The sequence below is a fragment of the Rhinolophus ferrumequinum genome, chromosome 2 (genome assembly GCF_004115265.2).
Source record: "Rhinolophus ferrumequinum isolate MPI-CBG mRhiFer1 chromosome 2, mRhiFer1_v1.p, whole genome shotgun sequence".
Taxonomy (NCBI): domain Eukaryota; kingdom Metazoa; phylum Chordata; class Mammalia; order Chiroptera; family Rhinolophidae; genus Rhinolophus; species Rhinolophus ferrumequinum.
Window position 1 is genome coordinate 108,156,478 of NC_046285.1, and position 26,796 is coordinate 108,183,273.

At 55.9% G+C, this 26,796-nt stretch overlaps 1 protein-coding gene across 4 annotated transcripts in view; it reads left to right on the forward strand.

Annotated features, from left to right (window-relative positions):
• The window catches only part of ADARB1 (adenosine deaminase RNA specific B1), a 113,388-nt gene extending 101,298 nt beyond the window's left edge, over nt 1-12,090 (forward strand). For 3 of the 4 annotated variants that reach the window (XM_033127310.1, XM_033127302.1, XM_033127319.1), the window contains exons 9-11: nt 1,497-1,678; nt 9,190-9,324; nt 10,128-12,090. In XM_033127310.1, coding sequence (XP_032983201.1) covers nt 1,497-1,678; nt 9,190-9,324; nt 10,128-10,420 — 610 coding nt within the window. In that variant the 3' untranslated portion in view covers nt 10,421-12,090. Of the gene's footprint in view, nt 1-1,496; nt 1,679-9,189; nt 9,369-10,127 lie in introns of all 4 variants that reach the window. The other variant, XM_033127329.1, reaches the window with a different exon arrangement.
• Nucleotides 12,091-26,796: the final 14,706 nt, after the last annotated feature.

The following is a 26,796-nucleotide window of genomic DNA, read 5'->3' on the forward strand; positions in this document are numbered from 1 at the left end:
AAAGCAGTGACCTTATCGGGCCTGTTTTCACAGGGTCAGGTGGCCGCTGCCGGGGATGGGTGCTGGGGTGGTGGCTGTAGTCAGCACAAACGAGAGGGTGAAGCGGGCAGGAGGCCTGACGTGTGCTCTGTTCTGAAACAGAACAGACGTGTGCAGCCCCTGGATCTGTTCTGACAGGGGGTCCCACAGGCTTGCTGTCCGCTGGCCTGGGATGGAGCGAGGAGGCGAGCAGGACTCGGCGGGTTTGGCCTGAGTGGCCTGAGCCACAGAGCCAGGCGCTGCGTGGGCCAGGACTTGGGACGGGGCTCGTGCAGACGCCATTTGCCCGCGCCGCTGCCTGATTCCAGCCCTGACTGCTCGGCGGTGCCTCCCGCCTTCCTGAGGCCGAGACGCCACAGAGCTGGTGGCTGCGCCCTGAGAGTGGACTCGGGGAGGGCGAGACGGAGGGCAGCTCTAATGTTGCCGACGGCGGCCTCACTTCTGACCGGGCCACTGCTGAGGGGGCCCCTGTCCGCCCCGTCGCCCCTTCCCCACCCTGCAGGCAGATCATGTCCAGTAAATGAAGCGGTGCCACCACCGTGCCCAGAGCCCTTCGGTCGCTCCCTGCTGCCCTGCAGTGGCCCTGGCTGCTCCCGGCTGCCTGGCCCCGCAACTCCCCGGGCCGGTCCCTGCGCTCACCCCGGCGTCCCCTGCTGGCTCTGGGCTGGGCTCCCGCCCTTCACCTCACAGCCCCTCTGGGAACCTTCCCAGGAGTCGGCACCACTGCATTTTCGTGGAACCTGCAGTCCCTCAGCTCCTAGTTCTTGGTCATGGGTGTGCTTCTTCACTGGTGTCCCCGTCCACACGGCTCGCGGGCTCCAGGGACATGTGGGCTGGGTGGGCTCTGCCCCCGTGGACTTAGTGCCCAGCACTTAGGTGCTGGCTTGTGGACCCCCAGCTGCCAGGTGTTTCTCTGTGTGGGGCTCAGACAGGGCAGTGGCGTGTTTGTGAGATGGCGTGTGCATCTGAGCCCAGAGGGACACCTGGATTGTCGGTGACGTGCATGATGGGTGTGATGTCATGTGGTCGCTGCCCACCTCCCTCTGCCAGTGCCGTTCCAGCAGTGGCCCTGCTGCCGGCCCCTGCAGGCAGGTGACAGGCGTGGCTGACTTGCCTCCGTGTGTTAAACAGCCTGACTCCGAGCTGTCCCCAACGAAGTAACGGTTTGGTGTTTTCAAGGACTCTTTCAGAGCGACTCCTCTTATTGGAAGTAATAAAATGTTTACTTTCCTCTGATTTCCTCTCAAGAAATGGGGCTCACAGATACCTGGTTAGAACTAGTCTGCAGTCAGTGTGTCACCATGGCATACATCGTTCCACAGCCTAAAACCAGCTTGCGAAGATTTTTCTCTTTCAAATTCTAAGTTGCTGAGTCGGTATTCAGTTGCTGCTTTTAAGTTGGCCGACATGTTCTGCACCGCGGGGCGCCCTCCGCTGAGTGTGTCCTCTGCCTGCAGGTGGAACGTGGTGGGCGTCCAGGGCTCCTTGCTCAGCATCTTCGTGGAGCCCGTCTACTTCTCGAGCATCATCCTGGGCAGCCTGTACCACGGGGACCACCTGTCCCGAGCCGTGTACCAGCGGATCGCCAACATAGAAGACCTGCCCCCGCTGTACGTCCTCAACAAGCCTCTGCTCAGCGGCAAGTATCTGTGTGCCCGTGTCACCTGTCACTTACCCGTGTTTCGCAGTGTGCATGCTGTATATGCACAGGCACCATAGGGACCTGCTCTGTGGGGCAGCGCTTCCCAGGACAGCCTGGGCTGCTCTAGTGGGCCTCTGAGGCCATTACAGGGTCCATCGGCAGGCTCTCTCTTAGACTGAAAACCATCACTCCTGGCGAAACCGCAGGGAGGTGACAGGATGGGCCAGGACGGGCGGGTGTGTCGGGGAGGTGACAGGATGGGCCAGGACGGGCGGGTGTGACAGGTGTGACAGGATGGGCCAGGACGGGCGGGTGTGTCGGGGAGGTGACAGGATGGGCCAGGACGGGCGGGTGTGTCGGGGAGGTGACAGGATGGGCCAGGACGGGTGGGTGTGTCTGGGAGGTGACAGGATGGTCCAGGACGGGCAGGTGTGACAGGTGTGACAGAATGGTCCAGGACGGGCGGGTGTGACAGGTGTGACAGGATGGGCCAGGACGGGCGGGAGTGACAGGTGTGACAGGATGGTCCAGGACGGGCGGGTGTGACAGGTGTGACAGGATGGTCCAGGACGGGCGGGTGTGACAGGTGTGACAGGATGGGCCAGGACGGGCGGGTGTGACAGGTGTGACAGGATGGGCCAGGACGGGCGGGTGTGTCGGGAGGTGACGGGATGGGCCAGGACGGGCGGGTGTGTCGGGGAGGTGACAGGATGGGCCAGGACGGTGGGTGTGTCGGGGAGGTGACAGGATGGGCCAGGACGGGTGGGTGTGTCGGGGAGGTGACAGGATGGGCCAGGATGGGCGGGTGTGTCGGGGAGGTGACAGGATGGGCCAGGACGGGCGGGTGTATCAGGTGTGACAGGATGGGCCAGGACGGGCGGGTGTGTCGGGAGGTGACAGGATGGGCCAGGACGGGCGGGTGTGTCGGGGAGGTGACGGGATGGGCCAGGACAGGTGGGTGTGTCGGGGAGGTGACAGGATGGGCCAGGACGGGTGGGTGTGTCGGGGAGGTGACAGGATGGGCCAGGATGGGCGGGTGTGTCGGGGAGGTGACAGGATGGGCCAGGACGGGTGGGTGTGTCGGGGAGGTGACAGGATGGGCCAGGACGGGCGGGTGTGTCAGGTGTGACAGGATGGGCCAGGACGGGCGGGTGTGTCAGGTGTGACAGGATGGGCCAGGACGGATGGGTGTGTCAGGTGTGACAGGATGGGCCAGGACGGGCGGGAGTGACAGGTGTGACAGGATGGGCCAGGACGGGCGGGTGTGTCGGGGTGTCTTGCACTTGCCTATACACCCTTTGTTACTGGTTTGCTTGTTGTTTTTCTTATAGAATGTCAGTGGATAACAGTAAAGTGAACGAGAGCTTTTGAATTCAAGGGTCGTAACTTCTCAGTTCACCCTTTTAAAGGACACAGTTAAGGTACTTTTATCCTTTTGAAAATATCATTTCACTACTTGTGGAAGCTCAGAACTAAATTGTAATCCTGGACTGGGTGTGTTCCACTGGTGTGCGTGTGCCGTGCCTGTTCTGTGGCGCCTGGCGGGCAGCGGCCCCGACTGGAGTAAAGCCTTTCACTGGAAATGGGGCTCTGGGAGCACGTGGGCCACGCACAAATGGAGAAAAGCAGAGGTCACCTCAAGTCAAATTTCACAGCTCCCCAACCTTGACTATTAATTTTTAAGGAAGAAACATAGATTCTGATGAAACTTGACAGTGGATGAGTTGAAATCGTGGCATCCGCATCCATTAAGCTTCCCGTGGACGACATGAAGTGTCATTGTTTGGTTGTGTGTTCATTTATGAATTTGTCAGGAGTCAGGAAATAATTCTCCCCACGTAGTCCTGTATCCTACGTGTGAGGGAAGAGCACTTTGTTTAGTTTCAGCTGTCACGTCTTTCACATTCAGTCACTTAAAACACTGTATGTGAAATCCATGGCATGTGGCGGGCGCTCAGAAACGTCGCTGGTTAGCGCCTGTGTGCTGTCTGACACCTGAAGTCTGAGCGGGGCCGTTTTGCTGAAGGAGCATTGTAGGATACTGACGGGAGAGCTCGTCTACAAAAGGAAAATTATTTTTATCGTGTCACATGGACATGAAGTGCGTGGCTGGCTCTAAAGCGATACTGGAGAACAGCATTTGCCAGGGAGACAGTTGGCGTGCTCTGCGTGTTTGGCAGATAGGAAGTGAGTAACAGAACACAAGAACCTGCTCTTCAGTCACCTGTCCCCACCCAGGCTGTCCTCTAACCCCAAAGCCTAAAGCACCTGCCATGCGGTTGGGGCCCACGCCTCGCTAGCAGCGTGGCACTCGGGTTTTTCTTCCTCTGCCTAGTGACTAGGACAGACCACCTGCCGCCCTGACCCCTGTGCACGAGTGTGTGAGAATTCTGTGAAGCACAGGGACACCGCTCGAGTGGCAGGAAGCAGAATGTCTCTCGAGTGCTGATGGGACAGCGTCAGAGTGGCATTACAGTCTGTCCTGGAATGCAAACTGGTTTTACTTTGGGCAAATGCTTTGTTTGGGACAGTGGTGTTCCACTGTTGTTTTTCCTTGAAGAGCATTAAATCGGTATAGCATGTAGCTTTGGCGAAGACACCTGCAGACCAGCGCAGTCCCGGGGGTTGGCAGGGGACGGACGACACAGCAGGGCAGAGCTAGGAAGTGCCTTCCCTCACGGACCCAGCAGTTGGCCTGGCAGCTGTGGGAACCCACTGTCACCACAGACAAAGGGGACTGAGCGGGAGGATCTGCAGGGCAGAGTGCTGGTGTCAGTAGATCTGGGAGGTCACACACCTGTTCCCAGGACCCAGGGCTTGTTCCCTTCCGGTCCTGATGTGCACAGGCCGTGTCAGCGTGTATCTACCACAGTCCATGCCCGGCGCATGCGGTTTTCATCGCATTTTATCACCAAGATCGTGTCCGTTAAAAAGGGAGTGATGTGTAAAGGCGCCCTGGGAATGTGCTGTCCTGAGGAGGGAAGGGACAGATGACGAATCAGGTCACACAAGATTGTCTAAAGCCCAAAGCCGGTCACACGGACTTGGCAACGTTTAGGGACGGGGTGCTGTTCAAAATGCTGCCGAGGGTAGAAGGAGAAGCCTTTTGTTTGCAGCTCAGCATAGAAGCATATTTTACTGTGAGAGACTCTTGGTGGTGAGTGTGAGCCTTTGCGTCGCTCAGCGTGCCCTCCCCGGGCGTTTTGGAGACGGCGCCTGTGTCTCCTTCTTTCCAGGTTAGTTTCAGACCCAGCGCCTGAAGCTTTCAGGACAGTCCGGCTTTTGTTTCACATGCCTTGGCCCCGAGGCTGTTTCTCGACTGGCCCAGCGTGCCATCCAGGCACGGGGCGAACTCCAGAAGGGAGGCCAGTGGTCTTGTCCCAGTGCCAAGGCTGCTCTGGGGCCACCGGCGAGGGACTCCCTCAGTGCTGGCTTTACTGCCACCGTTTTCACGAAACAGTAGCAAAGAAGCAGCCCAACAAAGGGAGCGAGTCCTAACGAAAGTGGAATGAGTGGGGCATCTCTGGGAAGATGGGGCAGGACAGCAGCAGGAGACGGGAAGCTGCACGGCTGCCGGGAAAAGCCCAGTCACTGCTTATAGTGCTGCCAACAGCGACCCTTCTCGAGAGTGAAGCTTTGGGGGGCGGGTGGGGGGGCGAAGTATGAGTGAGGCTGAGAGCTCATTTTCCAGGCAAGAACAGGCACCGAGTGGTGATGAGACCCCTTTCCCCTGCCCCAGTCCTGGAGGCAGGAGTGACCAGGCCACATGACCTAGAGCAGAACGACACCAAGGGGGCAAGACAGAGCACACGGAGCCATCCTGCCCTCGTCCTACGTGTTTTCTGCCCATTATACCTGCTTGCTATTGTTTTCCTCCTCCCTTTACTTTTGCTGGATTAATTACATTGTCTTTTTCTCTTTTTTGTCCACGCTGGTAGTTTGGAAGTTCTAAATCTTATCTCTGTTTTACCCTTAATTTTAAACAAATATATTTAAAGCACTTTAAAAACAAAATCAGCATCAAGATTTAATCAGTATTCATGAAGATCGCAGCCCGAGACAAACGAAAAGCTCAGGCTGGTTTTTGCTCCCCTTTCTCCCCACCCTCATCCTTCTAGACTCTGATGGCGTCATCCTGGGTTTGACAGAGCCTTTCTCATTGGTCCTCAGCCACATGATCTACAGTTGTTAGGCTTACGTGCAGGGGCCACTGGTTTCTAAGCGCCGTGTTCCGTGTCCAGGGCCTCCCCTCTCTAATTCCACACTCAGATTGACTTTTCGTTTTGCTGGAACACGTCCACACGGGGCACAGAGCAGGGCTGGCCGTCCTGGGCTGACGGGGCGGTGCCCACAACTGTCTCCACGTCTCGGCGCTGCCGTGCTCAGGCACGGGCTTGCCGCCTGTGGTCCCCTGGCTCCAGGCCTCCCAGGGCCTGCGTCATCCCCCACCCCCGTGGTCTCCGGGAATCAGCCACCTCAATTTTCTCTCCTTTCTAGGGACCACCCTCTTGTTTTCTCTCTGGTGGCATTAAAACTGATCTCTTGCCCTTGACATCGGGACCGGTCCCGAGAGCTGGCACAGGGCTGTGGCTGCTTTTCTCCCCGTGCTCAGCCGTCTGACCGTCCATTCTCCATTAGCCACGTGCCCGTCTGGGTTCTCTGCTCTGACCTGTGCTCTGTGTCTGCCCCCCTGCCCTCCCAGAAGGTCACAGCCCAGGCCCCCTGCTTCACGCTGTCCTTTCTGTGTGCCCTGCTCGGCCACAGCCATACCACGGGTGTCCTGCTCTGTGGGACGCGCCGTTGTCCGGGGTCAGCCAACCCGCCTCGTGTCCGTCACAGCCACCCGCTCACATTCTCCCTGGCCCCCGCTGGACCCGCCTTTCTGTCCTGGGAAAACACTCTGTCTGGCCTTTCACTTCTCCTACTGCGTCCAAACTGATGACTAGAACTGTCTAGAAAAGAGTTTCCTGAGAGGATTGAGTGTCCCGCGTGCCCGTTACTGGGGACACGGTGCCTCCTGATCCCGAGGGTCTATGGTATGTGGTTTGCTGTTGTTTCTTAAAGTTCTCTATGTGGGTGTGTGTGACGGAAAGTACAGTTACCTGTCTTACTGATGACGTCCTTGAGGATTTCTCAAAATTGGAATTCCCTTCTCCTGTCACCTGGGACATGTTGGCGGCCGAGTGGGGACTTTCGATTAAATGCACCCTGTCCCGTGTTGTTTTGGGGAATGTGGTCTGGGTGAGTTCTGCTTCCTCATGACGTGGGGGCTCCTGCCAGCCAGGTGGGCAGCAGCGCACACATCACCTGGACCAGAGACGCGGTTCCTTCCTGCAGCTGCGTTTTGACACCCCAGGGTCTCATCCAAGAAGGAAGTCTTATCCGGTCAGAGGCCCTCCTGCAGAGACCTTGACACCCGTCTTGGATTAATGAAGGAGCAGGGGTGCAGTGGAGCTGGCAGGAAGGCCCCGAGACCAGCTCCGGGGACCCCAGGGCTCACGAACACCCCTGCGGCCTGGTCCTAACAGACGCTCAGGCCACTGGACTGGTTTCAGTTACTTCTCTCCTCGGCTCAGGCCTTGCCTTTTTTGGCAAAATTACAATGAAAGTCTGGAAAGTGCTCTGCTTCTGGCTTAAGTGGCAGGTTTTTCACAGCTTTTGGGACGCTGGGGTTCCGTAGACATGGAGGGGCTTAGGGGTCAGGTGGCCTGTGCCGCCCTCCCCTGGAGGCTGTACACCAGCTCCTTCTGCTTTAGCTCCTACAAGGCTCTCCGTTCGTTTGCAGCTAAAGGCCACGTTCAGCTGCAGTTGTGAACTCGACATTTTCCTGGTCGTGTAACAGATGAGTAACAGTTTCTCTTCCAGGAGTATATTACTACTCACATGTCGCTCCGTGCAGATCGCGCAGCGGTGGGTGAGGAGCCCTTAGAGAATACCTGGAGGCGGGGCTGAGGGGAAAGCCCAGCTCGTAGGGTCCTCACTGGTACCAGCCGCTGCTGGGCCAGCTCAGCGTGCGTGTTCTTGCTCCAAGCGTCTGGCTCGGCACACACTCTGCGACCCGGCTCTCAGCCTGGCCCCCGCGTCTGCTGCCCCACTTCCCGCACCTCATTACCCTATTTTTCACTTTGAGACCCCAAAAGACACCCTCTCCGTGTGTCAGTCCCCGTGGAGTGCTGGCCCCGCAGAATTGGAGAACTATGCTCTTGTGACCATTTGGGGACATTCTGCCCCAGAAAAAGCACGTGGTCAGTATTGGAAGCCCGGGCTAGCTATTTTCTTTTTGCCTTATTTTCTCCATTTTTGCTAAAGATGGCACTTCATGTAGCTTAAAATATAGAAAGGTATTTGTCCTATTAGGTCTTACTTTTTCAGGTAGTTAATGAACCATGTGTAGTTCTAATGAAAATGGTAGAACTCTAAGGTTTAAGGATCAGTAAACAAGCACACCTGCCCACCCCCGAGTCCCCCCGCCGGCTGTCTTCCTGGAAGAAGACAACGTCTGTGACGCCTGGTCTCCTGTGTCCGCCTGACTAGCCCGGCGCCCAGAGCGCACACGCTCTCAGCGTGTCTGGGGGGCTGTTTCCAGGTGAGGTGGCATTGCATGGGTGGGCTCAGTACACCCACAGTTCATCCTGAGGCCTCGATAGAACCAAGTGGACTTGACTTCAGCCCTTTTCCTACCTGGCTGATTGAGCTGGGACGTCTCAACTCACCCCCTGTGGGCTGGGACTCACCACTGGCCCCCAGGCCTCCGGCTGGCACACGGGTCGTGGGACGTCTGAGCACCGTTATTGTGCACAGCTTGCTGGCTCTGTGTCGGGTCCCCATGGACTGAGCAGTGGGTGTGACAGAGACTGTCTCTGAAGTTGGCAGTGGTCTCATTTCCGTGACTCAGACCTGCTGGCGACTGAACACGTTTTCTGTGAAGTCTGTCACTGCTCAGCTCTGCAGAGTGTCACTGACATGGTCACCGCCACCACTGAGTCCACCAGACTCACTGCCTGGACTGCAGGGCACGGAACTCAGCGTTGGCTGCAGAGGGTGGGAAGGAAGGCCGAGGCTCAGCGGAGTCAGACCCCCGTCCCGCTCAGGGCTGACCACAGCCACGCTGGCTCTGCACTGTGCGCACTGGAGAGAACCATGGCCTTGACGGGGTGAAAACCCAGGAACCCAGCCTTGGTCCCAGAAGTTGTTGGGATGTGGTCAGAGGACACGCACGTGCCCTTGTTGACCGGTTGTGTTTTGTGAGTGGGTGTCGCTGTGCCGGGGGGGCCGGGTGGCCGAGCTCCAAGCTGTGACACACTTGAGGAGCAGCCCCAGCGTGACGGAGGCCCCGAGCTGGCCCAGAAGTGGCTCGCCCTCTGTGACAGGCGCCGCCCGCTTCCCAGCTCTGTCTCCTAAGCAAGTTCAGGAGCGCTGTGAAGTCGCATGGTTTGGGCCTCCGTGGACCGTCTGCCCGCCTCCCGGCCTGCGGGCCCCGTGTCACCTCGCCTGTGTGTCACTTCCAGGTATCAGCAACGCAGAGGCACGGCAGCCGGGGAAGGCACCCAACTTCAGCGTTAACTGGACGGTCGGCGACTCGGCCATCGAGGTCATCAACGCCACGACGGGCAAGGACGAGCTGGGCCGTGCGTCGCGCCTGTGTAAGCACGCGTTGTACTGTCGCTGGATGCGTGTGCACGGCAAGGTACTGAGGTGTCCCCGCGGCAGCGCCCGCCGCCCCCACCGCTGTCCGTCTACAACCCTTACCATCCCGTCACGGCCCCCAGGTCCTCCAGACCCTTCTAGAACCTCCCATCCCTGCTGACGGTGTCAGCTGAAAGGCTGGTGCTGGTTCCTCAAACTTAAAGCAGCTCGGCCCCAAGGCAGCTTTGTCCTCCCAGGCCCCGCCCGCCCTCCTGCCAGCAACCTGCTGTCACCACAGCTGGAAGAGCCAGGCACCCTCCAGGCCATGGTGCTGGGCTGTGCACCTGCCAGGAAGGATTTTAAACCTGCTGGCACCAGCAGCAGCAGGGCCCTTTTCCCCAAAACACACTTATGTACTAAGTCAGTATATCACTAGTTTCTACTTATTTGTGAGTCAAGTTGATAGCATTTGTTTATTGTGAAGCGGGTGTTGAACTTGGCGTCGGCGGAGCAGACGAATTGCAGGGCGCTCACAGGTGAGATGCCAGCCCAGCAGGCAGCCGTCCAGTGACAAAATGACAGTGACACCAGGGGTGTGGACCTTTCAGTCAAGTTCCGTGGGTCGCCAGAGCGCCGCCTGTTTATCCGGCAGCAGCTCGGCCCCACGCAGGGAGGGGCGTCCAGGCTCTGCCCTGTGAAGAGCCCCTGGGGCGGCGCCCCCAGAAGCAGCATAGGACCCAGCACCATCGTTGGATGCCCTGCTGAGTGTTCGCCTGCCTGTCGCCACCTCAACGGCTGTGCCCGCTCTGTCTCCACACAGGTTCCCTCCAACCTGGTGCGCTGCAAGATCGCCAAACCCAACATGTACCACGAGTCCAAGCTGGTGGCCAGGGAGTACCAAGCCGCCAAGGCCTGTCTGTTCCGCGCGTTCCTGAAGGCGGGGCTGGGCGCCTGGGTGGAGAAGCCCACCGAGCAGGACCAGTTCGCTCTCACCCCCTGACCACGCGTGCCACCTGGGCCCAGAGCCTCACATGTGGACTGGAGGCGGGCGTGGGAGTGTCGGGCCGGGGCGGGCCGCCGCTGGCAGCTTGCAGCATCTCCCCTTTACAGTGACCAAGTGACCGCTTTCAATCTCAGTTTACGTTAGAAATTGAGTTCTATTGAGCAGGGCTTCTTTAAGCTTAGGAAACTAGAAATTACTTCGTGTGAAATTCTTGAATAAATAATTTATTCAGAGCTAGGAACGTGGTTTATAAAATAAGTAACTATGTTCGGTCACTCTTTTGCCACATTATTTTAATAGTAATAAAAGCACTTCTAGATGGAGGAGGTGGCAAAGTAGCGAGTAGTGACCTAAAGCAATCTCCGTGTCCACACGCGCCCCACCCAGCACCCCAGTAGGTCCCCAGCCTGCCTGGGAGACGCTTCTGTGCTCCTGGTAGGGTCGTGGCGTGGAAACCTTTCCTGGATTTACTTCTAAATAATCAGAGATCACTGAGGCCATTCATTGGGGATTTTAAACAGTATTTAACTTTGGGGACGAGGAGTCCATCGCGCCATAAATGTCCTGGCGGCTGCTTCCCTCCGAGCCTGGCGGCGGTGAGCACCGCGCAGCGATCTCCACGGGACGGACACAGATTCAAGTGCTAGATACTCATTTTGGAAAATACCACTGAAGGCACATTTTAAATTATTCCATCCAGCTTTATCAGACGTGTTTGAAATGTAAGAAGTACGCAGGCTGAAAGCTGACGACACAGTGGGCCTCTGCTACACGGTCACGGCAGGGGAGGAGGTGCTGCTGGCGTCCGGGGGACCCATGGCAGACAGGACGGCCAGGGCCAGCTGAGCCGGGGGGGTCGGGCCGGAGGGCCGGTGACCCGCCCTGCACTCAGACCCTCGCCTTCCTGCTCCCACTCAGGCAAGAGGCAATGGTCCCCGCTCAAGGTTCTGTGGGCCCATGTGTGGCACAGGCAGAGACAGGGCAGACCCCACCCCACGGCGAAGTCCAGGCTGTCGGCACTTGTGCACTGGTGTCCTGTGCCTGTGACGGTCTCAGGAAATGCGGGACGGGACAGAGCGACCCCTGTCACTCGGCCCAGCCGCGTGCACTCCTGGCGCAGACAGACGCAGCCTCTGATGTCTCCGTGTCTGCAGGGAGCCGTCCAGGGGGGCACATCCCTCGGAGTGGGGGGGGGGCGCACGTGGCTGGGGACCGCCCTGGTTCGGGGACAGGCGTAGCCCACACCAGCCTTCTCCCTTCCTTGCAGGGTGCTGCTTGTCCTGAGCCAGAGGTGGCCTCAGGCCCCAGGCCTGTCCCCTCTGCGGGTGTGGTCTGGCTCACGCGCGCTGGGGTTTTATTTCCATGGAACAGGAAGGATGTCTGTGGTGCCAACCTCCCCAGAGCAGGGCTCCGACACACCCAGAATGTCCTGGGAGGCCGTGCATTTGTATTCTCTCCATAAAGGGTATTTTTTCTAGTGGGGATTGGGAGATGGACTTAGTTTTTTAAAAATGTGGGTTTTGATGGCAAACCCAGTGGAATACATTCCGTAGACATGCACCTCCGGTGTGATAATGACTGAAGTCCGTGAGTCCCTGCCCACCTCACTGTGTGTGGTCCCTGTGGCCCCGAGCTGTGACCTGCACCTTTCTGGTCACCATCTGTGGGACCAGCAGGGCAGGCCCCATGCAGGGCTCAGCCCCGAGAGCCCCCAGGCGCTGCCCCGGAATCCACCCTGGAATCCAGAGGAAGGAGGGAGGCGGGGCAGGGTGGGGGTGCCCCGGGGCGGGGGCGGTGGGAGGGGTCAGAGCCTTCCTGTGTGAGTCAGGCCACCTGCCCTGCTCCTGGGACAAGCGGGCCAACTGCCCTGTGAGCTGGAGAAAAGGAAGGAGGCTTGGTTAACGCCCTGAGACCAATCAGGAGACGGCACTTTAAACTCCTTCTCACGTTCACTGCGCAGTGGATGGAGCTGGCCTTGGGGTGCTGATCTGCACCCCACGTCCTCAGTCTGGATTTGAGAGACTTAATGGCAAAGTTGACACAACCAAGGACTTGGTTTTTTAGAAAAACCCTGCATGTTGAGTCCTTCTGACCTGCGTGGGTCGGGAGGGTTTGCGTTCTGTTATCTAAATCTAAGTATTAGTTCCACAGACACTGGTCGTGGCTGCTGCCCTGCTGACGGGAAGGTCCAGTTGAAAAGCAGAGTGGGCGGCAGGTTTGTGACATTTGTGACGTGAGCCAGTGTCCGCAGGGCGTCCTGGCCACCTCCTCAGCCCTAATCGCCTGCTCAGGGTCCGCTTTCACCGCCTTTCAGGCAAGGGACGCCAAAGAACTTGCCGTTTTGGTTCTGGGTCTTGATTTATCGTACCATCTTTTCCTATTTCAGCTATTTTTTTTTACTGTCATCAAAAACATTTTAAAATGGGCCAGCCAACATGTCACACGCATTGATTTCTCTGGAATTTATTTTTATTCAAATAATGTCGTTGACCTCCAGACTGTAGAGTCTCTTTGTAGGACTGCTGCGTGTACAGTGGTCCCAAACGATCACCCTGGGGAGGCCACGTCATCTCAGGGCGGGTCTGACAGTGGGCTAGTGGGCGCAGCGGGGAGGCCGTGCGCCCCTTGTCTCAAAACAACAAAATATAGCACAAGGCTCTTTTCATCTCTAAAATATTTACACCAAAACATAAGGTCTGCCCCAATCATAAATTTGATCCAGCGAGAGAAAAACTTAGCTGTCTTTCCTATGTCTAAATTCTGTGAAGTCCGAGAATCTCCGAAAAGATTTGTTTACCGCCCCAACTATATACATGGGGAGGGCAGAGTGCTGCCATCTTGTGTGTCCTTGTCCCTGGCCGGAGGCTGGCCTCAGCTTGCAGGGTTCTGTGTCCACATGACGGGACAGTCGGGAGGGGACTGGGTCTGACTTAGTGGTGACTCGGTGTCCTGTTCCTGACACTGCTGGCTGGACCTCCCGTCCGCTGTTTGGAGGGACGAGCCACCCGCCCCAAGGACCCCTGTTTGGACCCCCGTGTGGGCCAGTTGTGTGAGAGGAACTGACGGCTGTCCTGGACATGACCCTGACGGCTAAAGGCACCATCTGGAATGTTCCTGGAGTGACTCTGAAAGCTGCTGGCTTCTCCAGACGTGAGGGTCGTTTGCTTTCAATTTGACTCTAGAATTTGGACACTACATGTATGTAATTCATCCACGAAACCCGTCGTTAAGATACACTCCTCAGTGTTCTCGTCTGTATATTGATGTACATACCACACGTTACCACCTGCATGAGCTCCTGCGCGCAGACCAGCGGGACCCAGCATGAGACGCTGTCACATAGACAAAGGATTTGCAATGTTCTCAATAAAATCAAACATTTCACTACCACAGTTTGCTGAGAATTTCTCTCCCTTCCCGTTCTTTCTCTCGGTGCACTGGCCGGTCAGGGCTGGTCAGTCCTAATGAGTGTCCCTTGGAACCCTGAGGGTAAGTCCCAGCTCAGAGCTGCAGCCGCTGTCTGGTCTTGTCAGTTTTGTTGCATGTGGCACCTCCCATTTGGGAACAGGCTCTGTGGGTCCCTCCTTTGGACTCTTGGCTTCCTCACTCTTCCTGGACTTGTTAGTGGCTCCCATATGTAAGTTGTACAGAGGACAGAGCTGCCCCGGTGGTGTCCCCATCATAAGGGGGATGACATAAGCCAGGCCATGTTACCTGTCCGGCATGTGAGTACGATGGGGACGAAGGCAGGGCATGAGGGGACAGTGGGAGGACACAGGAAGAACTTAGCAACAATAGTCGGCCTTAGACCAGATAGACCGGGCACTGGGTCCAGTGAGGACCAAGTGGGCGGGGCAACTGGGTCCAGTGAGGACCAGGTTGGGCGGGGCACTGGGTCCAGTGAGGACCAGGTGGGCGGGTCACTGGGCCCAGTGAGGACCAGGTGGGCAGGGAGCTCTAGCCTGGGGAAACTACACAGCTACCGAGTGTTAGTATATTTAGGACTAACATTTTGGAAGGACATTCACAGTAAACCAAGTGGAAAACTGGCTGCAAGGCAGTGTTTGTATTTCATCGTTCTGAAGAAGTACAGGTACTTCAGGTAAGTGTGCAAGCTCACGGAACAGTCTGGAAGGGACCGAGTCTGGTCATTGGTGCGTGGATGATGGGATTTTGGGTGATTTTTCTTTTTCTTTTTTTTTTAAGATTTTATTGGGGAACAGTGTGTACTTCTAGCCTTTTTTCCAAGTCAAGTTGTTGTCCTTTCAGTCTTAATTGTGGGGGGCGCAGCTCAGCGCCAGGTCCAGTTGCCGTTGCTAGTTGCAGGGGGCACAGCCACCATCCCTTGCGGAGTCGAACTGGCAACCTTGTGGTTGAGAGGACGCGCTCCAACCACCTGAGCCACCAGGCCGGCCCTTATTTTATTTTTTAAGAACGTAACTCTTTGTCTAAAGTTTATACAATTAGTTGAAAAAATTTTTGAAAGTCTGCCTTCTTTTGCATCAGTTTTTAAATGTTTTTTCATGTTTCCTCCACAATAAAAGTAACATTAAAATGAAACATGTTGCATCAACAACAAAAGTGGGTTTCAGAGAAAAGACAAGTTCAGTCCAAGTCCCAGTGGAGTCTTCCTTTGGCATCACGTGGGCCTCAAGACTCCGTCTCTGGGGCGGGCGTGCGCGGTGCCCTGAGCCGCAGACTCTGCCGCCCCGGGCCGCTCCTGTTCTAGGAAGAAGGCAGGGAAGAAGACACCCTGAGCGAAAGGTGGCGGGGCCGGGCCTGGCTGGGAAGATCTGGAGGCTAAAGGACCGTCTGTAGGAGCGGTTTCTTCAATAATGTTCATCAAATGTAAAATTACACATTAAAGTTTCATTATTAATAATTATGGACAAACTTTAATAAAGGAGGGCGGGGGAAGGGGGACTCTGGTCCAACCGCACAGGACTCCCAGAACATGGGGCCGTCATTTAAAATCACGTCGTACCAACGCACACTCAGTTACACAGAAAGTGAAGGTAGCGAGTGTGTGCTCCTCTTGCACATCTGTGCACGTTCCACGCGGTGCCTCCCTTGGGTGAAGCCCCTGCCCAGATGAGCAAGAGTGGGTGTCAGCATGATGACGTCATGACAGAGGCCCGCCCCCCAACCCACCCAGCCGCAGGCCTCTTCGTAGGTGGACAGATCCAGAGAAGGGGTTGATTCGGTGGGAAGAGAGGGACACAGGGTGGCTGTGTCCTCCAGCCGTGACACTGAAGACTTCACACTGTGGAGAAATTGTTCACTTGCTCTCTTACCTCAGTCTCTTTAAAAGACAAGGCATTATATGAATTAATAACACTGTATTTTCCGATTTATAAGGTATGAAAAGTGTATACATTCCAATTATAGCATAAGAGCTACCAGGAGTGATGTCTGTCTCTCCCTGCAATCCCGTTAGGAGGCACCTGCAGCAGATTCTCACACGATGTGCGTGTCAGCCCGAGAGTCACAGGACGAGAATAACAAAAAATACAGCGAAGAAGTAAGTAAAGGAATTAAACGTTACATCAGAAATATTCACTAAGCGCAAAAGAAAGTAGCAAAGTAGGAATGAATAAAAGAAATGTCACATGGCAGATGAATATCTGACTATATTACTAATAACATCAAATATGAATGAATGAAATACAATCAAAAGGCCTATGTTGCCAGCCTGGACCAAAAATCAAAAGATTTCACGTATACTGTGTACAGGAGTCACTGCAGACGGAGTCAGCGCCACGAGCAGAGAGCATCACTCCTGCGTGGCCTCGTCCTGGCCTGTGGACGAGAAGCAGCAGCAGTTGTGATGACAGGTGACGGGTGTAACTGCCGAATTGTCAGCGGTGTCCATCTCTAACCAGCCTCAGAGAACAGCACACGCGGGCCCCCGCCCTCACGGCCGTCCTGCACAGCCAGGCCTGTGGATTCATCAAGTTTTCCCCAGTAAGGGCTGGTCGTGTTTGAAATGGGCAAGGGTGTGCTGCATTGGTTCGCCCGCCCTGTCACAAAACGTTTTCCTTCTCTGGCCTCATTCTTCAACTTTCCCTTGACTGATTTCCTGTGGTCTCAGCAGTGCTTCTTGTAGGGTTTGTGTGGGAAGCTGCTTCCTGCATGTGACGGTTCATGACAATGTCAACACCACTGACCACTGTGCCTCCAGGCCCTTCACGCAGGCCTTCAGCGCAGGCGTGTCCACTGGCGAGTCATCAGTCTATCACCCTCTGTCCCACTGACCACCTACCTACTCCTCCTCCTCCAGGCACAGCCTGTCCCAATCTCCCGGATCTTGTAGGTGTCAGAGGACATCTCGTCATGGCTGACAAGGTCCTGGTGCACAATCACGAGGGCAGCTGGCAAAAGACGGCGGGTACGGCGGGGATGGCAGAGGCAGTGCTGGCCGAGTAGGTGCCGGAGCTCGGGGGGAGGGGAGCGGGCGGAACAGCTTTACATCCTTTCCTTCTTTTGAAGGTTGATCTCTTATAAAAGCCGTATTTCTTGGTTTCCCCTGGACGGTCACGGTTTATGCCTGTCTTCTGGCATCCCATCCGGTTAGCACCTCCTTTTCAAAGTGTCCTGCTTTGGACAATACAGTATGTGACTACCCCACTTGTAAACAGTTGCTATCTGGAATTCTAAAATTATCCAGTTTGATACTATTTGTGTTTAAATGGTATAATTTAGTCCATTTTTATACATTGAAACTGCTGACGTAGTTGGATTAATGTTTCCCATATTATCACCTTATTCCATTAATTCTAAGATGTACATTTTTCACGTACTAAAATACGTGATGTCAGGATGTGTCTCACAATTGATATGATAAAAACTAGTATCTTAGTTCAATTGTCACTACTTTTTCTTCCTTAATTGTACACAAAATAGTGGCTGGACTCACAGTAGACAGCGTTTCAGATCTAACCCGTGAGCTTCTAATTTTTCCACTTTATAGCTTTTTCTCCCCTTGCTATCTCTTTTCTAGTGACGGACATGCTTTTGAAATCCTTTCTGTCATTCCTTTTTTCCTCTACTTGTTTGCAAGTTGTATTCTCTGTGATCATTCTTCTAATGATTGCCCAATCATAAATGCGTGTTTAGTTAACAAAATCGCAACTTTTTTCTGTTTTCAGTTGTCCAACAGAACTTTCAATGATGATTGGATTGATCCATGTCTGTGCCCTCCACTACGGGAGCCACCAGCCATATGTGGCTAATGAACAGCTGAAACGTGGTGAGGATGACTGAGGAACTGAAGTTTTAACTTTATTTAAATTTAATTGAAAATTAAAGAGCCACATGTAGCTGATAGCTGCCATATTGGGCAATACAGATCTGAAGTATACTTTTCCCTTGTAATAAACATATTGTAGTGTGAAACTCTTACATATCTTGTTTGTTTGAAAAAAACTTACCCTCGTCATAGTAAGATATTCTAGAATTCTAGGTTATTTTCTCTCAGCATATTGCACGGTATTATAATTCCATTTTCTGGCTTCCACTGATATAGGCAAGATGTCAACAGTTACTTTTTTCTAAATAATTAACTTTTTCTTTGGTGCTGTTTTAAAAGATCTCTTTTTTCTTGGTTTCTGCAGTTTCACTATCATATATTTAGATACACATTTATTTTTATTTATCCTTCTTTGGATTTATTGGGCTTACTGGATCTTTCAGGTATCCTTCAACTATCTGAAAAATTCCCAGCCATTGTCTCTTGAAATATTAGCTCTCTTCTGGTCTATCATTTCCTTCAAAAAATCTTATTAGACATATGCATGTGGTCGATCCTCTATTTCTATCTTCTATGATGTTTCATCATCTCCTTTTGAGTTTTCACCTGTTTCGTTGAATTGTGGTCTGGTATAATTTTTTTGGACTCATTTTCCAATTCACTGTTTCTCTCTTCAGTTGTATTTAATCTGTTGTTTAGACATTGGATTTTACGGGACTGGTTTCCTTTGTTCTTATGACTTTCAGTCATCAACTGCCTGTTTGCTGTGGAAGTATACTTGGTTGGAATTCTTTGAGTCCTTGACTTGATCTTTTTCCCCAAAAGTTTTGCCTTTGTTTCTGTCCCCGAGGAGATGCCACCAAGATGAGGCCCTTTTTGTAAAATAAGCAGCTTGAACTTTGGACCACACAGCATGAGTTTAGATCACCAACTTCATTGAGGTCTGGTATGAGTTTATGAATTCTCAGGGGAGTTTTCTTCCTTCCTCAATGTAAGGGCTGATGTAGGAATGTTTCCTGTGTCTGTCTACTTCTGTGTACAGGTTTTCATTCCCCCTTTGAAGTCTCTGCTTTTCGAAGGGTCCTCGTCTATATTTCCCATGAATGAGAAGATTCCCCAGCCTTATTTCATTTTTCTGTCTGTGTGGTTGTCACAGGTGCTTGAGAGTTTCAGGGCACAGCAGAAGCCCCAGCTTTGAAAGCTGGTTTGGACCTCGCTTGCCTCCTGGGGTTCCCAAATCCCTGTTTGGTATGTTGCAGTTTCTTCGTTTCATGAATGCTCTGTGATGTTCTGTAAGTTTTCCTTTAACCCCATCATTTTCTGCAGAAGAATTGTTCAGGGCATCCAGTCTGCTGTACAGAAGAAACAGAAGGTCCCCACAACTGTTGTTCAACTTCCTATGTCCCTTTGGTGTGGCTGTGTTTTAGCCAGCGTTCCCTAGAAAACAGCCCGAGGCAAGGCTGAAAGTGCTGGTTCTTTGGTACGTGAGAGTGAGGGCAGTGAGACTGCAGCCCAGGAGGTGACATGGGGACAGTCGTGCTTGTGCGAGGTGAGTCTTGCTGAGCCAGCTGGTGCTTCTGGAGGAGCTGGAATGACCCAGCTTGGCAGCTGCTCCACTGGGCACATAGGACTTCTCAGGACAGGCAGAATGGAGGGAATGGCCCTGGGGGAGCCCAGGGGCTGGGGGGGGGATGTGTTTGCCTGGCCTCCTGTAGCACCCACTTTCCATCGGTCAAAGTTCGCCCCACGGAATCACCAGCCCTGGGTTGCATCCCTGGCCTTCTTACAACCGCTCGGGGCACCACGTCCTCCAGCTGTAAGATGGTGTGTCACTCAGGTCCAGACGTGGAGCGCACCGAGGTGGCCGAGGGGGGCAGGAGGCTTGTGCTGACACAGGCTGAGCACTGGCCCCTGTGCACTTCGGGCCACACCTGCTGAACTGAGTTGTCAGTGCCGTCACAGGTCACTGATTTCTGGGTGACAGAGAACCTCACACTTTTGGAAGCAGCATGAACTGATCATGTTCCAGCGCCCGCTCCCCGTGCTCTCGCCATCTTCCACCCACGGTCCCGGCTGCCCTGCCAGCCCCACGTAAAGTCCGAGGCTCTGGGTGCTGGCCAGCGGGTGGGGGAGGTGTGGTTCGCTGTGTGCCTTGAGGGTGGGGGTCTGGGCCCCAGGCCGCCAGCCTGCAATCTGATGGGAGCGTTCAGGTCCGCAGGGACGGCAGGAGGCTGGCAGGGCACGCGTGTCCCCGGCAGCAGCATTCTGCTTTCACACCCTCCTGACTGCAATCCTTTGTGGACAAGACTCCAGACCTCCACAGAGTGCTGGGCGGGGACCTTGGGCATGCCCTCCACGCCCTCATCCACGTCCTTCCCTGCCCATGAGAAGGTCACACGAACCCAATGGGGCCCTACACAGACCACCCCACCATCGTGACGTGGTCACCAAGGCTGTACAATGTCGGTCCGTCCATCTGTAGGAGAACGTTCCCCCCACACACACTGTGCAGAACTCACAGTGACCATGGAACGGCATCCAGTGGACTTGAGCTTGGGCAGCTTGGCCAGGCAGGTGCCCGTCCCCAGCCCTGGGAGGTTCTTGTCCAGGCCCAGCAGTGACCTCTAGGTGTGGGAGGCAGGGGTGGGGGACGCAGGAGGCGAAGGGATCGGGACGACCCAGGCTCCTCCCAGGCCCCACGCAGGGTGTTTGGAGGACACGTGCGGTGTCCTGTCCGGCTGACAAGCAGGAGCTCACGGGAAGTTACAGCAGAGCCAAGCTGCCGTGGCGCCCAGACCTCGTGGTGAGGGAGTAGCGGGGGACTCTGCTCGAACAGAATTCACTGTGTAAGGGACTGGGACATGCAGTGACGCAACGGCGTGGGTGATGGGGCACACAGCTGCTCCGATTGCTCTCTGGGGCCGGAGGTAACGGTGTGGCCCTGCGGGCGGCACTGCTTCACCGTCCTGCTTGTTTGTTTGCAGGCCAACATTGTGAGTCCGCCTTCCCGAGTCCCCCTCTGCTCCGCGTGGGGGGAGCGCCCATGCGACACAGATCTTCCTGGGGTGGGGGTGGGGGTCTCAGGGTCAGGGCACTGCGTGAGGCTCCTCGGTGATGTGGGAGAGTCCGTGCCTGTACTCATCGCACCGCGTGGCCCGGCAGTGGAGTCGCGGGAACCATCAGTTCAGCTTCTTGAAACAAGAAACCACGAATATTGAAGGTGAGCTAAAACAAGCTGGTTTCCAGAACCCACCTGAACGAACAAACCCTTTGAACTTTGCCCACGTCTGACACACAGACTCATTGTTACAAAGGTGGTTTTGTACTGTTTTGACTTTTTCCCTTTTCTCTTTACTTCAAATCCGATACTTGTCTCCATGCCTCGTAATTTCCCTGTGTCTTCGGTGTTCCTACGCGTCACAGAGAAGCACGGTAATTGACCAAAACAGCGTCCCTGTCCCGTCGGTCATGCCCTGCTTGTCATGCAGATGACACTGTGGTGACTTCTTCCCTGGGCTTCGGGGCTTCGTTTTGGGTGACATGTGTCCCCGCCGGCAGGACTGCAGGGTCAAAGCACTCTCGTCTTATAACTTCGCTGCCTGTGAGCACAATTGGTAATAATGATGTTAAGTCCCACTTGAAAGCGATTGTGTCCCAGAATTTTACAGACAATTGCACGTGAGAACCCACGACACAGACTATCCACAGCTCATCAAAGAAACATTGTCTATGGTGTCTGTGACATTATTCGCTAATTAACTGGGACTTTTCTGTTCACCACAGCTGACTCATTAGCAGGCTTCATTTCAGACGATTCGTTGTTTGTACTGGAACACGCGCGCTGACATTTACCGACCGCTTTTAAGTTCCAGGCTCCCAGTAGGCACTGAACACGAACTCCTCCTAGGACAGCCCGAGGGACCCTGTTTATTTTCTAGGTTTGGAACCTGTGCGTGGAGACTCATGCAGCCTGTTTGCAGCTGGCAGGGCGGCCAAGTCCCACTGGTGACAGGCGGTGCTCGCTGGGGCCACCAGCTTAGAGTGCTGCTGATGTCTTCACCGGGGAGCTCTGACGAATGTCAGAAAGTCAGCCCCACGCTTACCCGGCAGATGTCGTGCACACGAGATCCGGCAGCAGAGACTGGCAGGCACTGTCCTGAAATGTGCTCTCCTCAGTGCCCTGGGTGCCAGCACGGCTGCGAGAACAAATGCTGGTGACGAGAGTGACGTTGGTGATGAAGGGAAGGGACTGTGCTCGGAAAGCATGTTTTCCTATAGATTTAGAACCCAAACCCAACCTGGTGTCACTCTCCCCTGGAGGCAAAGGTCCACCCTCCTTTCTGGGTGACAATCTGACACTGGCCAACCGCCAGCTCTGTCCCTATGAAACCGACAGGGACGTCACATCAACTCAGTTCCCAGGGGTGGGTCGTAGCGTCCAGGCCGGGACCTGTCCCCAGTGTGAGACGGCCGTGAACATGTTACTGACACCACACAAGGGACGGAGCAGGGCAAGTTGGTGACAGGGCGCCTGACCTCAAAGTAGGAGGCTCTCCTGGAGTCTCCAGGGGGCTGGCGGGATCCCGTCAAGCTCTACATGCAGAGGTGGGAGGGGAGGCGGGCAGTCACGTGGGAGAACCGACACGCCGTGGCTGGACTGGAGGAGGTGACAGGACATGGTGACAAGGACTTCTGACTGACAGACACTGTGCTGCTGAAAGCCCGAGGTTCGTGATGGTCACAGCACTTGGGGACCTGGGGAAGCCCCCTCTTCTGAAAGACAGCTGTCCCCATGCTGGGCTCACATCACCGTTAACAGAGGGACCTGGAGACCAAGGACAGGGTCCCACACAGGACGGACAGGCCGTCCACCTTGCCGCCTGGCCCGCATCTAATCGCATCTTGTAACCGGAAGTTTTGTCTGCTGCCGTTTATTGGGATCTGATGTATCAGATTTGCCGACACTTTTCTCCATTGTGTTTTCTCATTTGTCCTTTTCCGGGTTTTCTTCTCCTTTCTTGCTTCCTTTGGTTTGATTCACTCTTTTTTTCTCATTCCACTGACTTCTCTTCAAACTATGTTGAGTTAGACTCCACTGCTGTCATTTTGGGGGAATTAAACCTTTAAATCTGCTGCTTACCTCACAGGTCTGAAGTCGTTCAGTCTCTTGCTTCTCCTTCGCCCTGTGGTCCTTAAGACACTGTCTGTGGCCACTGCTGTCCCCTGCTTGTCCCATCTTGGCTCTCAGTCCCACAAAGTGCACGCTTCACTGTTCTCCGTTACGGACTCAGACGGTTTAATTGTTGCTCTGTGTATGGTTGCCTTCCTTCCACGTGTCCGTTTGCACCTTAAGCTTTGTGATTATTTCTACCTTTAGAGTCTTATAACGCTCATCAGCTCTTTCAGTGCGGTCCATTTGTGGTTTTGTTTGTTTTCTGCCTGGAAATACTCTATACATTTTGCTCTGATGTTGAGAGTTTTGCTGGTAACGCGAGTCCAGGCTGACAGTCGCCGTCCCCGGGTTTGAAGCCGTCACTCCCTGTCCCCAGGCCTCCATAGCTGTGAAGACGCCAGCTACGGTCTTATGGGTCACCAGGAAAGTCACCCTGACTCTTGCGGACTCGTAGGACCTCCTCGGCCTCTGTGCTTCTGCAATGTCATTGTGACCATCCAGGGTCTCTTGTGCTTAAGCTGCAGGGGCTCACGGGCCCCTGCATGTGAGGATCACATCTGCAAAATCCCTGCCGTTAACAGCTCCTTGGACACCATGTGCCTGCACGGCCCGTGTGTCCTTCTAGAACACCGTACGTGGAGATGAGACCGTGCTCTCTCTCCCATGTCCCTTGACATCGCCTCATTTTCTCTCTGGCTCCTGATCCCTTTCTGGGCTGGTGAACCCAAGACTCCGACCTGCAGGCCCAGAGGCGCCGGGTCAGAGCATTCGGCCCGTCAGGCGCCCATGGGCTCACGCTTCTCGGTGATCTCTGGCCTCTGGGGTTCCCCTTACATGCTCCCGGCTCCGCCTGTATCCAAGACCCCCCAGGACTGTGCATTGGCATCCACAGGTTTAGCAGCTGTCTTGGGCAGCTCCCCCATGTCCTGCCCTTTGCAGCCCCCCGTGCTCCCAGCGGGGCCCACAAGGCCTGGCTGTCCTTCCCAGGTCCACGCACTTCTCTCTGGGCATTTGTTGCATCCCCGCCAACGAGCCGTGTGTCTCCTCAACTGCTCACTGGGACACCCCCACTCATCCCGGCAGCAAAATGTCGCTTGTTCTACAACCACCATGTGCAGAGGCTTCTGGGTCCCTCTGTGACTTACTGTCACTGCATCACTCGTGTCCTTGCCCACCCCCAAGAAGCTGAGGGTCCAGGAGGCGGTGGGAGGGGCCCTCACGCCCCAGCCACCAGTCCAGCCTGTGCCGGGCACCAGTGGGCCCCGTGGTGACACAGCGCCGGCTTGGGACTGGCTGGGCGAGGGCGGCTCACGGCTTCTCGGTGTGGGTGTTGGGGCTTTCATTTTGCTGCCTCGGGGGACACGTGTGGATGACCCTGCAGGGTCCGCATGCCTGTCCACCACGCCCAGGGCCCAGCCATGAGGCATGGAACCACCCTGGTGTGTCCTGAAATGGGGAAATGAGAGATTTAATTTGTCACAGGCCATTTCTTACAGCATCAGCCTTCATTAGTCAGCTAATGTGGCCGCGAGGAGCGATGGGACGACCGCGGGAAGCAGATGGCGCTCGGCGTGACGGCAGGGCCGCCAGCTCCCCCAGGACACAGAAACTGGGTTACTGCCCATAGCCGTCTGCTGACTTCTCAGGGGCCTGGCCAGCCCTGTCCTCCCTGTGGCCCCTCGTCCTCCTCCTTTTGGGTGGCCAGCCTCCGAGTGTCACCCTCGTGCTCCATGGCCAGCACTCAGGGTCCGGATGTGGTTCCCACTGTCCTGCCGAGGACCAGGGAGGGCAGTGACAAGCCAGAGCGCACCGGGCTGCCCACGTGGCAGCGAGTGACTCCTGGGGGCTCACGGCTGCCCATTTGGTGGGGGGCGGTGGAGGCACCAAGAACGTCCTGGGCTCCCGCCTGGGAGACACAGTGCTGTGCATCGTGAGGCCTGAAGCGCTGCCACTGTCACCGCAGCCGGAAGGTTATCTCCAGGTCAAATCAATGAGCCCGAACCTTCACTGTGTTTTCAGGGAGGGACACGGGATGGTCACCTAGCTCAGGACGTGGGTCCCAGGTCACGCTGGTCAGCACGCAGCAGCTCTGGGATTACAGCCATGGCCGCAGGTGGGGACATGGGGTCGGGGGCTCTCGCCCCCAGCAACGAGAGCACCGGATGTGCTGGGCTGGGGCCTCGGGGAAGACACAGCCCCTGGCGCAGGCAGGCCCCAGTGCTGGCAGGAGGGCAGCCATGCCGTCCCCTCGGCTTCCGAGGCGGCCCATGTCCCCAGCCCTTCCAGTACCGCTGCTCTGGGGTTCTGTGCCCAGGAAGCTTCTGGTTCTCCAGGCCGGGGACGGGGGCGAAGCCAGCTGGACCCCCAGGTCCTCAGCAGCCTCTTCAAGTGACCTCCCTGCCCCATCACCCCTCGAACCCTCAATGGTCCCCTGTACCCCGGGGCCTGGAAGTAGATTTGATGGATGTGGGGACAGAGCCAGGAGTGCAGTTTCCAGGCTCTCGGCCTCACGTGGGAAGGTGCTGGCTCAGGTAGGTAAATGGCCATCGACTGATTGGATGGCCATCAGCTGTGGCTAGTTGGCCGTCAGCTGTAACCAGTGAGCCATTGGCCACTAATATAACTGCTGTGGCTACGCCAGCAGAAAATGGGGGCTAGCAAGAGGATGGTGGCTGAGCTGGCAAGTGCGGATTGCAGTTAGCAATTGAGGTTGGTTGGCAGACAGAAGTGGACGGCAGGTTGTGGATAGTGTGGCTCCTGCTTCCTGTGTCTCCAACCCAGCCGCCAGCGAGACTATAGTGGTGTGGCTCCCCTATCTATGGCTCCGTGGGTGTTCCTTTTGGCTTCACCATGTCCTGTGTTCGTTCTAGTTTGTTCTGCGCGGGGAGCGGGAGCTGAGACCCCGCAGGCCGCCCTGCATGACAACGGGCTGGTGGAAACTGCTCGTCTGCAGCTTTTCCTTCGGCCCAGTGCTTAAAAAATGTGCACTCATTAAAACCACACATACACACAGACACACACGCCGGGTGGGTGTGGCAGTGGGAGCTGAGTCTCCCTGCTGGAGGGAGGAAGGGGCTGACACTGACGGAGGGCAGGGGGCCGAGGGGCCGTCTGGGGGCTGCAGCTCCAGGGCCTGAACCCCAGGGACCACGCAGGGCGGGCCTGCGGTCACAGCAGTGAGTCCCAGCACTGGGGCGAGGCCCCCATGAGCTAGCAGAGCTGAGCCCAGCCTGTGACCCGGGCCTGACTGCCCTCAGCAGGTGCCTCCACGCAGCGTCCAGCGGCGCTCTGCCCTGGAGGGCCGGCTGTGACCTCCCTTCGAGGTCCCTCTGGCTCGAGGTCAGGACAGTAAGGTTTGCCCACCCCCCCCGTCCATCGTCCTTGGCTGTCCTGCACGGAGGACCCCCAAACACCTCAACAGCGGGACGTACAGCCAGACCAGCGACAGGAGCCAGCAGCTGAGTCATCACTAACAGGGCCGCTTCCTTCACTGCAGTCCCAGGAAATGTCACCTGCTGACATCTGGGGGCCTCCGGGCCTGAGCGGGGCAGACTAATCATCAGAGAATCCTCCTCCCCGCCCGTCCTCCGTGCAAGAATGGGGAGAAGGTAACACGTCACAGGTACCACCACCTCTGGGGTCTCTCCGGGCTTCGGCCAGGGCCCCTGAAGGGCCACCTCACGCAGCAAAGCGGCCAGCTGGTCAGGATTTGACGCAGGCGACTCATAACCACTGGCTGCATGCTGGGTCCCACAGTGCGTGGTCACGTCCTGGCCTCTTGGGGGACTCGGGGCTGGGCTCCCGAGCTCCCCACATCCCAGCAGGATGCAGCTCGGGGCCATGCTGCCTCCTGGGCCTGAGGCTGGCAGTTCTCACAGCTGCTCCGACCTTCGATGGCGGGACAGTGGGACTTCGCCGCCTCTCAGCTCAGGCCCAGAGCACCCAGCACGTCCCCACGTCCGGGCGAGCCTGCTCGCCCACCACGCATGTCACTTCCCTCATCGCTCTGCAGGGCTCTCAGCCAACAGAAAATTCAAGAGTAAGAGGAGGCACCACTTCCAACA